A 10,517-nucleotide genomic window follows, 5' to 3' on the forward strand; every position below is an offset into this window, starting at 1 on the left:
GAACATTATCTTTCTGAAAATGTCCTCTGTGAGCAGGTATCTCCTGCTGATACACTTTTGTTTTATGAGGATCAAAGGCCTTTTCAGTGCTAAAACTACAGTTCTGGACAATTTGTAGTCATCCTGATCTCTCTTTTTTAACATCGTAATGACTATGCTGATTATTAAGTTCTGAAGATAAATTCAAATATTTTTATACTAATGTGCAAACATCTGCTATTCAGGGTAGATACTGCCGCTAAATAAAGAGGGTTTTTCGAAGCTTCCAAAGTTCGACACAAGCTCGTGTATCTGCAGTCCCTGCGAGCTGGGCTGGAACAGACATCAGGTCATTTTTGCCTGGAATGAGGAAAATGAAGCCTGGAGTGCTCTTTCTGGTCACCGCAGGCTCTGGAGCTTTCTCTCCTGTCATTGAGGCAGGGTACAACCGGTGGGCTGTCACACCATTGCCGCGGTAAACTTTGCCCTGGGTGTAAGCATTTCCCTTTAAACTTGCTTTGAACATGCTGCTGACAGCGTAGAGGACATACGCTGAGGTTGCCGGCGTGTTAATTGCATTATAGTAATGCTCTGTGGCATCAGCAAGGATCGGGGCTCAGCACTGAGCGCGGGCATGCGTGAGCCTGCCCGTCCTCGACAGCCGGCCACCCGGAGCAGATACAGCCTTAGCCAGATCCAGAGCAAGGACTCCTTGGACCCGTGCTCCTCAGAGTAAGCCATGCTGGAGAGCAAGACGGCTTCATTTTGACTTGAAAACAGATGTATCGCAGAAAGCTCATGGATAAAACCCAGGCTGTGCTGGGTTTTTTGTCTTCTAGCTCAGAGGTAATGACATGCCGATACGCTGGAAGATCTTGGGCGCATATTGACATACAAATGCAAACTTGTAGGTTCATGTGTTGCTTCATAATCCCCGGTCTAGTATTGCCCAAGCAAAGAGCTCCTGTGCGGGAGTAAAGCTTACCTAGGCCAGCTATGCAACCCTAGCACGTGTTTCATCATGTCTGCCCAGTGATGACACGACTGGGAAGGGAAAACCACACTTGTACAACAAGGAAACAGAAACAAAGCTGTGCTACCTATGCAATTTTTCTCATCCATGCCTTGGGGGTGAGTAACTTATTCATGCACTGCTTTAATATTTTTTCACAGCTAGGGATAGGATGAAGAGTAAAATTTGGGCTGTGTCCAATTCACCTGGCAATTTTTTAAGGCTTTCTTTAAGAGCTAATCTTGTCTACAAGAAATCTACCACTTAGAGAAGGTGCTATATATACACGATATGTCTGTATACTGTAGAAGGAAAGTGAGATCCTCCCTTTTACACAGTAAAGCAAAGTGTAGCGCTATCAGATTGGGTTCCTTCCAAGTTAAACATATGGGCATTTTAATGAGCGAAGGTCTGGGGAAAAAACTACACCTCCTATGCAACCTGATCAGCGATATGTTGCAGACGAGGAGGTGGTGCTCTGCCCTGCCCAAGCAGCAGGTATTATGACTCCGAAAGACAAAATATGGCTTGGCTTGCATGTGCTGGGTATTGTGATGGCTACGTGAAGAGACACCTCAAACACTGCTGGCCACGGCTTCCCAACTCTCACGTCAGATGAAGCATCACTTGCCCAAAGGAGTGGAACGAAGGTCCCTGCGCACGCTTTCACCTTGGTCCTTTGCTTTGCACTTGGTAATGAAGGGCTGTAATATCCTCCCCTCCTACGGGACGCGAGGGCTTGACTACCTCGGGAAAACATTCGCTCTGCCAGGCCCGAGCTGCCAAGGTGGTGGTTGCTCCTAACTGTGGCTACGTGCTTTCCGTGCAGCTAATTTCCACAGAAAACTTTACAGCCCTCGTTATAAATTTGATTTTCCTTCTCTTGGACAATGTATAGTCCAACGTGGAAATGAGCAAAACTTCGGAGAACTTCAGCTGTCTGCGCTGAAGCAGTAACACGTGGCATAGGAATTCAACACTTTCCGTATGGATTTGCTGCTTCTCTTTGGGTATATCTAGAGAGAAGAGGAGACTATACAGACAGAACACGTCTCACCGTGATGTCAGCCTCAAACCAGGCAGGAACTGGGATTTACAGAGACGGATCCCTGTGGCCCAAGCACCTCTGTATATCTGACCATTTTATTTCGGCTCCCAAAGTAGGAGCCGTATTTGACCAATATATATACTGTACTGTCACAGGAAAAAATAACGTACATTTTGTAGCCCAGTCCACTTGTACCTTACCCAGAAGGATACACCTTTGGTCCCTCTTGTTACTTTATTTGCTATGTGAGATACTAGAAATTTCAGCACTATCCTGTTTAAAAGAAGTTTTGAGGTGTAGCATTGGCAGCATCCCAGCCAGTAATCCATATCACTGGATTAGTTTGCAAAGCATCAGATTTTTGTAAAAATTGAGGGAAGTTTTTCACTGTATCCTAACAGTCTGTGTTTCAGAAAAGAGAGGTCAGAGTCTCTTTTCTTGTTACATCCTTTACATGATTGAACCTGAGAAATTTGTAAGAATAAATCAAAACAAATGACCTGTGGGAGGATTCAAAAACATAGCAACGTTCTGCACAGGCAGGTGGCTGGATCTCCGTATACTTCAGGAGAATGCTGTCTCACCACTAGATGGAAATAGTGGATTTGACTTCTGGAGCTGTGTTATCAGCACTTATACCTGAATACGATTTGGGTATCGTAGGCCATCTGCAGGCAGCACTGCAGAAACGTGGATCCGAAATTCTTTGCTAGCATACAGGGAGTAAAGCCAGGATTTTTATTTCTAGAAATTGTCCCTGTTTTACAAGACTGAGACTTGCTAATTCCCGAAGGATGATTCTGTTTGATCCCTAATCCAATTGCTTTCCATTTATCCTTTCTGTAAGCAACCAGAAAAGAACTGCAGGATGGATGGCATTTTGGTTCCACTACCCTGACTCCAAAGTCTCTTGCGCAAGACCAAAAAAAAAAAAAAAGATAAAAGTGGAAGGAAGTTTAAAGTCTTGTGTTTCAGTGTAACTACTTAATGACAAAAAAAAAAAAAAAGCAGCACTGTGGCTTGCTGCCTTATGAGCAGACGCTATAGTGTTGTTTGCATATTAAAGTAGGCAAGTAGTCAGAGAGGTGGAAGGTAATTAAAGGCAGCTCAGTAGGGAAGGGTAGCTAAACAGAAGGATTTTTTAAAAAATCTCAGTTGAAAAATGAGCTGATCACTTAGTATATGACAAATCTGACCTTTTCCAGAAAGCACTGGATCTTCAAACTGCTTCAGTTTAGCTCTACTAAGTTGCATCACTACAAAACGTAAAGGGAAGTGTCCTCCCTGCACCAAAACGTTTGGATTCACAGCGCCTTCTCCTGTTTTGAAATGCTGGAAGCAGCACAGAGACCTTGCTGTCTTCTCTGGCTTTGACACCTCCATCTCCAACTCCTCCACAAAAGTACTAACAGAGAAACAGCCACAGCTCCTCCGTCAAAAAACTCCAGGCACTAGGTGTATCTTCAGATTTTTATTTTTTCTGGTCAGGAGAAAGCAGCTATGGGTTTCATCCAGTCTGATACAATGAGACAGAGGCAGAGATTGGCTTAACCCTGATGTTGGAAACAAATCTTAGGGATTCATTGGAATCAGGGTTTCTGCTGTGACTTAGAAACAGCAGCTTTCTCACAGAATATGGCAGTAAATCTCTCTGCTCGCCTGACAGAATTTGACAAAAGATTGGCCCAAACGTCATGGGTCCTGGCAACACTGTGTATTTTATGACGGCACTTCTTGTGCCAGCGTGTGGTAATGGCAGCTGATGTGTTTTCCTTTAAGAAGTTCAATATGGACTAAAACCAAGGTTCCAAATCTGCATTTTTCCAGTGCTGACGCATGAGGTTGCATTTGGGCTTTGATTTTCCCTGTGCACTGCAAGTGCCTGAATTAGTTCCGTATATGGATTGATCTTGTTTATTACCTGGTGGCTGTGTGTATGTAACAGGTCTGCACCCAGGTTGCAGCAAGCTATGATTGCCGTAGTTTAGTCACATGCGATGTGGCAGCGGGATTTGGGGGGATGCTGGGAAGGCCTGCAATCAAACCCAATGAACTGCTTGGGGATGCTGACTCCTCATTGCTCGCTCTCTGTGCCATACCATGCCCTGTGCTTGTTTGTTCCTGAATTATCCATAAAAAGCATGATAAACGGTGTAATTTAGGATCTGGTGCCCCAGACTTAAAAAAAAAATTCCCTGGAGCCGAAATCCTGGAGACTTGGTTTTGGACCCCGTGGGTACCAGGACACAGCTCATCTCGGGCTCTTTTGGGGCGGTGGGTGCAGTGTTTGTGTCCCAAGAAGTGGCTCTGACAGCGTCCCCCGGCTTTCACCACGGGGTGAAAAGCTGCAGTCCCGGGGTGCAGAGAGGGGTGGGGTGTCTGTGTGTCTGTGCGTGCGTGTGTGTGCGTGTGTGTGCGGGAGGAGGGCGGGCAGCGGCGCGACGTGCCCGCTCTTGCCACCGCGGGCGGGACTCGCCGGGCGGGGGCTCGGCGGGGAAGGGGCCGGGCGCGGCGGGCGCCCCATTGGCTCTCCCCGGCGGCACATGTCGCCGGCCCCGCTATAAAGGCGGCCGCGGCCCCGCCGCAGCCCGTCCTCCTGCCTCCGCGCTTCCCCAGGGACACCGCCAGCCCCAGCCTCGCCGCCGCCGCCGCCATGGCCATCGATGCGTTTTTAGGCAAATGGTGCCTGGTCTCCAGCGAGGGCTTCGAGGAGTACATGAAGGAGCTGGGTAAGGAGCCGGCGGCTCTCCGCCTCCGGGAGGCAGGCAGGGATGGATGGATGGATGGAGGGAGGGAGGGAGGGAGGGAGGGAGGGATGCCGGCCCGGGGACGCGCAGCCGGCCGGCGGGGCTCTGTCCAAGGTCCGCGGCGGGCGCGGCCCCGGTGCGCGGTGCCGCAGCTGGGCCCGGGGGCGACGGCGGCTGGGGGCGGTGGGCGATGCCGCGATGCTGTGGGATGCGGCACCGGCGGCTCCGCGCCGGGAAGGGAGTGGCGGCCGGGAGCAGACCCTTCCTCCCCGGGGAGCTGCCGCCTCCTAAAGATGCCGGCGACCTTTTCTTTTTTGCACCGTAATTGCCGGGGGGCAGGTGCCTGTGCCGGAGGGCAGGTGCCGGTGCCAGCGGGCTCATTCCCGCCGCCCTGCGCTGCGCCTTCCCCGCTGCCCAGCCGCCCCCTCCCGCGGGCAGCACCCCGGATTACCAGCCGGTGCCAGCAACCCGGCTGCGATTAGGTTCGCTCCTCCTTCTGTCGGTAATGCCCGGGGCTGGGAGCCGGGGCAGCCCGGGGCGGCGGGACCGGGGCAGGGGAGCGGCTGGGCGCTGCCCTGGCCGTGCAGGGGGCAGGGGGCGGTGGGGGCCGCAAGGGCAGTGCTGCTGCCAGGGCCCGGCCGGGCTCGCAGCGCCCGGGGTGGCCGCACACAGACCTGCTGGGCCTGGGCTGCTTTCCCGTGGAGTCACCTTGGGTGTTTCCTCACGAGAAAGCCGACCTGGATCTGCTGCCTATGGGTAACCGACAGCTGAGTGCACTGCCAGGGGCTGCTTGTATTCTCCTGCCGGTAGCACCCTTATCTCAGGGGGATAGTCCTGGCTTGTTACCCCTGCTTCCAGGTTGCCCTACATTTCGTAACATGAAGTTACCAAATCAAGAACAGACCTAACACCAGGAGCCTCCTCTGCAAGTTCAGATTTACTGCTTCCCTGTAAGCATCCTGGCCAACAGGTTATAGACACCTTGCGGTGTCTGTATAGCCCAGGAGCTATTATTTTCTGCTATTTATTCACTGCTGAAAGCTAGGATATTTTCTCAAGAGGCGGAAGATGGGGCCTTGAATATCTTTGGAGGGAGGAGAGGAAGGAATTTAGGTCTTGCACTCTTCATGTAAAATAGAAAAGGCATCACTGCATTTGCACTCCGCAGACAGTGGTGGCTGTAGTCATATTTTGTGAGAGGCCTGTCAATACGTGATAGCCATGATGCGAGAAAGCCTTCTGGACTCAGCCCTTTGGGAGACTTTGGAGGAAATTCAAGAATTTTAAGCTCAGCTCAGTTCAGCCATGGATTAGGATGCCGCGGCGCTCACGTCTGACAGCCTGGGCTAGGCATGTGCCAAGCTGCAACTTCAAAGTATAAATTATGTGCCGCAACTGCAGAGCCACCTCCCATGTGTAGGCAACTACTAAGTGTTGTTTGTTTGTTTTTAGATCGCAGTCTTAAACCAGTCACTTTTCCTTTTTATAATTACAATTTAGACAATTAAATTTACTCCAAATCACACTTTAGGAGACAGTCCTTTATTGGATCCTGCCCTCCCTGACTACTTAGGAAACTCTCTGCCTTTGATCCTATTGATGAAATTCTGGTCGTTCTGCTCCGTTTGTATAAAAGAATATTTGAGGATAAAGAAGTTTGAATTTCACTCCTTGCCATACGGAAAACATACGCAGCTCATCTCTGCTCATTTGGATCCCAAGGCGTTGCTGATCAGAAAACTCCTTGATTACTCTGGACTGGACAACAGCAAAGGGTTGGGGGGGGGTGTCACTGTGACAATAACTTCCAATTCTGGTCAGAAAAGCTGGACTGAAGAGGATGGGTTTTTGCTCTGCAGTCTCAAGTTTAAGGCTCAGTCCTGGAATTTCAGTTGAGTTTGGAGAAGCAGTGGCTGGGAAGTACTTTGTTATTTCCACCTCCTAAGGAAACTGATCTTTCCTTTGTGGATTCAGCCCTCACCCAAGTATCCTGTACACCCCAGGGGAGTGCTGTACTGTTATGTGACAACATTTTTCTAACTACACCAGCTGCAGAGCCCAGACATTCGCTGACTTGGTGGCACTTTCTGCTCCAGTTGGTTGCTTATCAATTCTTGGTTCTGCACTTTCCAATTTGATGGATTCACGCTTGTTGCCTGACTGCCTTCTTATTTATATCGTCATCCTTCAGATCAGAAAGACTCATGTATGCAGGGGCTGAGGCAGGCTGAATCTTTTTTGCTGAAGGGTTTTGAGGGCTGACGTCTCCAGATGATGAATTTTCAGTCATTCGCAAAGCTCACTTCTCTTGCAGTCCTTCTGTGCGTGCGTGTGTGTTGTATTTGAGCACTATTTTGCAAGATAGCAATTTTCTAGTTCATAAGCCCATACTTTGGATACAGGATGTAGAAGATGAACTGATATTAAAAATTGCATGTTTGCAGTTGTGTACAGAGTGACAGAAGAGTGCTTTTTGAGTAAGTTGAAATAAATATGCAGATGGATTAATCTGTCAATTAACAATCATCTGTAGAATTTTTAAAGCGTTCAGAACTTGAAGGGGATAATTTTATATTAGTTTAAGCTTTTGTGTTTGTTTTCCTGTTTTCTGTTTATTTCTGTTTGTAAAAATTCAATGCTGAGTTTTGGGACATCCGCGAGTCCTCTAGAGGGCAAAATAGATTTAACTTTAGCTCCCCGAGGAAGGTAAAGAATAACCCCGCAAATAAGCTTTTTTTCCTTCCTCATCAGTGGATAATTTAAAACGTCCTCTTTCTTTGTGGCTTTGATTCTCAAGTGTACTTAAATGCCTAATTAAATGGGAATTAGGTATTTGAATTCCTGTGTGGCCCTAAGCCTTAGGGTTTAACTGATTTTGTGACGCTCTGTGCCTCTCGCCTTGCAGGTGTGGGTATGGCCATGAGAAAAATGGGAAGCATGGCCAAGCCAGATGTTTACATTATTAAAGATGGGGACACAATCACCGTCAAAACAGAAAGCACCTTCAAAACTTCACAGTTCAGCTTCAAGCTTGGTGAGAAATTTGAGGAAAACACATTAGATGGCAGAAAAACTCAGGTCAGTATACCAGACTTTTTACTGAAAAAACACAATTCTTTGGGTGTTTTACAGATGGGGACGCTATTTAAAAATCAGTTTTGACATCCATACTAACAACGGTTTCTTTGAACAGCTGTTGCTGTAAGTCTCATTGAAATTATTTTTTTTCTTGGATTAAGCAACTTCCAAAGAGGTGAAAATGCTGAAACCAGCGATGTCTTGTGTATTTTGCTGTTTTCAATTTGTAGCGGCAGTATTGTGTTAGTAAAACTAACAGACCACTAAATCCCTGTTAAAGCTGAATGCCACTTCGTTTGAAGCCTGTGGAAAAAAAATCCCATTGAAGTTTAATCAGAGGCAATTCATCCCTGGGGTTAGCCTTTCTGCTCCGTCTCCTATTTGCGTAACAAGGGAGCCTGGTGCAGTGTGTGGTGGGATAACATGTGGGACATGTTATCACGGGACATGTGAATCATGGTCCCTAATTTCCAGTTTTAGCGGGCAAAGAGCTTCTCCCTGCACCAAGCAGGGAGAAAATTCATCCAAAAGGAGATTAAACACACAGAAGCCCTCGAATATGTCTCTCCCGTTTCCTTGTGTGAGTGCTCTCTGTGTAGCACCCCCACCGCCCCCCCTCCAGCCACACACTGGCAATTCATCTATTATTGCAAGATCAGATAAACGTTACACAAAAGCTCAAAGCCCATGTACAAAGAGATGAACAGCAAATATCGTCTGGCCTTGTTAATTGAAATTGTGCGTGCTGTCAAAGGGCTGCCTGGTGCAGGAATGTGTCAGAGCACGTTGAGTGAACAAGCAGTCAGCTACTGTAAGAAGAGGATCAATAAAATATTTAAGATAATATCCTGGCTTTGTAGATGTCAATGGCAAAATTACTACTGAGTGAGTTGAGGTGGGAATTTTTCCTTTGGAATAGGGTGTTGGAAAGCCTCAGGCTCCATCAAATGTTATGGGTAAAATACTGATGTTCGGGTTCTGCTTTCAGACCCTTGTCAGCTTAAAGGATGATGGGTCATTGATTCAGGAGCAGGAATGGGATGGCAAGAAGACCATGATAACACGGAAACTAGTGGACGGACAACTGGTGGTGGTGAGTTCAATCCCACTTTCTGATCCCTGTGTGCTGCTGGCTGGTAGTAACTCCAAAAGATCTTTTTCCTTATAGTCTGTACTGAGGCAAATTAATAAATCCATCTCTTTATCTTCTAGGAATGTGACATGAATGGCGTCAAGTGTGTTAGAGTCTACCAGAAAGCATGAGGACTTCTTCACGTTCAGTAGGAACTTGCTACAAACAACTCAGTTCAGTGGACAGAGCTCCTTCACACTCCGTATTTTCCTTTTCCCTGTTTTCTAGTATTTCAATGGACTGAGTAGCTGAGTGCAATCCTTTTTAAAAGCCGTGATGTAACTATTATGTAACTATTCTGAACTTATGGGGCTATTAAATAAAATTGTCAAATATATGAAGTGGAAATGTTGTTACTATAGTGGAGTTTTAAAGTGAGGTTTTATAAAAACTCAGTTTGGTTTTAGGCTCTGCTACAAACTGCCTTCAGTTCAAGATAATGGCAATGAACAGTCAATAGCAAGCTGAATTTTGACCAGAGTCCTTAATTGCTAAGGTAGTAAAATCTGAAATAGAAAAAAAAAACATTCGGAGTTCAGGTTCTAGAGTTGTTTCTAACTTGCATGTTACAAAGTGAATAGATTTGAATGGAAATAAATAAGAGATAAGCTTTGGTGGTGTTTAAGTAGAGGAATGTATTTTCAGGAGTTTGTTTTTTCATGTTTCAAACCCACAAATTTCTTATCTGAAAAAAATATATACTGGTGAACCATTGGGCATGATAAACCTAAGCAAACACATACATGTGTTACTGAAAGGAAGTCTTATTTTGAAAAGACTTCTTGTTTTCCTAGCAAAGTTCTTACTTCTTGTCTAGTAACATTCTAAAAATTCTTAACCAAAATCTACTGAAATACTGCCTAAAACCTAAAGCCTCATTTTATTTTATGTTATTTTATTTTATTTTTTTTTAAAACTGGCTTGGAACACCTAGCAATGGAGTTTATATGCTTTGAAGTGCCATAATAAATAATCAGAAATATCAGTGTCTTGAGTATTACTTTTACACTGGTTGGGAAACAGAGCCTGTGATGCTACTATTCTTCCAAAGAGATGTCAGATCAGACAAAATTAAAAAGGTTTAGGTTGATATCTGTCACACCAGACAAACATGTCCTAAAAGTGAAACTCTTTGGCGACGGGTGATGGGGAGATTTCTATCAGATTCAGAAGCCCGGGGGACCCTGCAATGGCTCAGTTCCACTTTGCAGCACCAGTCATTGCAGAATCCATTGCTCCTCCAACCCTACTGACGTTTTAGCTGCTCGGTGCATGCGTCTTATTACTGAGCTTACCCTGATAGCAGAAAAGTCGGTTCTTTATGTTCATCCTATCAACCATGGAAAATTACTTTCCCCGTAATTTTGGACCATTTAGCCTTTTCATAATTTCCTGACTATTTATGAGTCATCCCCTTTGTCTATGTCATCTGTAAGAACTTATAGCTGGAGCGTATTTCTTGAATATTTTTTTTTTTTATGCCCTAATGTCTCCTTTTTGAGTTGGCCAATCTTCATATCA

General features: G+C 46.2%; 1 protein-coding gene across 1 annotated transcript; it reads left to right on the top strand.

Annotated features, from left to right (window-relative positions):
• The first annotated feature begins 4,473 nt into the window (after positions 1–4,473).
• LOC141739643 (fatty acid-binding protein 5) lies at positions 4,474–9,981 on the top strand. Its single transcript, XM_074577342.1, has 4 exons — positions 4,474–4,768; positions 7,692–7,864; positions 8,853–8,957; positions 9,077–9,981. Exons 1-4 carry the CDS (start codon positions 4,693–4,695, stop codon positions 9,125–9,127), a joined length of 405 nt encoding a protein of 134 aa, XP_074433443.1. The 5' UTR covers positions 4,474–4,692; the 3' UTR covers positions 9,128–9,981.
• Positions 9,982–10,517: the final 536 nt, after the last annotated feature.

This window comes from Larus michahellis, chromosome 2 (assembly GCF_964199755.1).
Source record: "Larus michahellis chromosome 2, bLarMic1.1, whole genome shotgun sequence".
Taxonomy (NCBI): Eukaryota; Metazoa; Chordata; class Aves; order Charadriiformes; family Laridae; genus Larus; species Larus michahellis.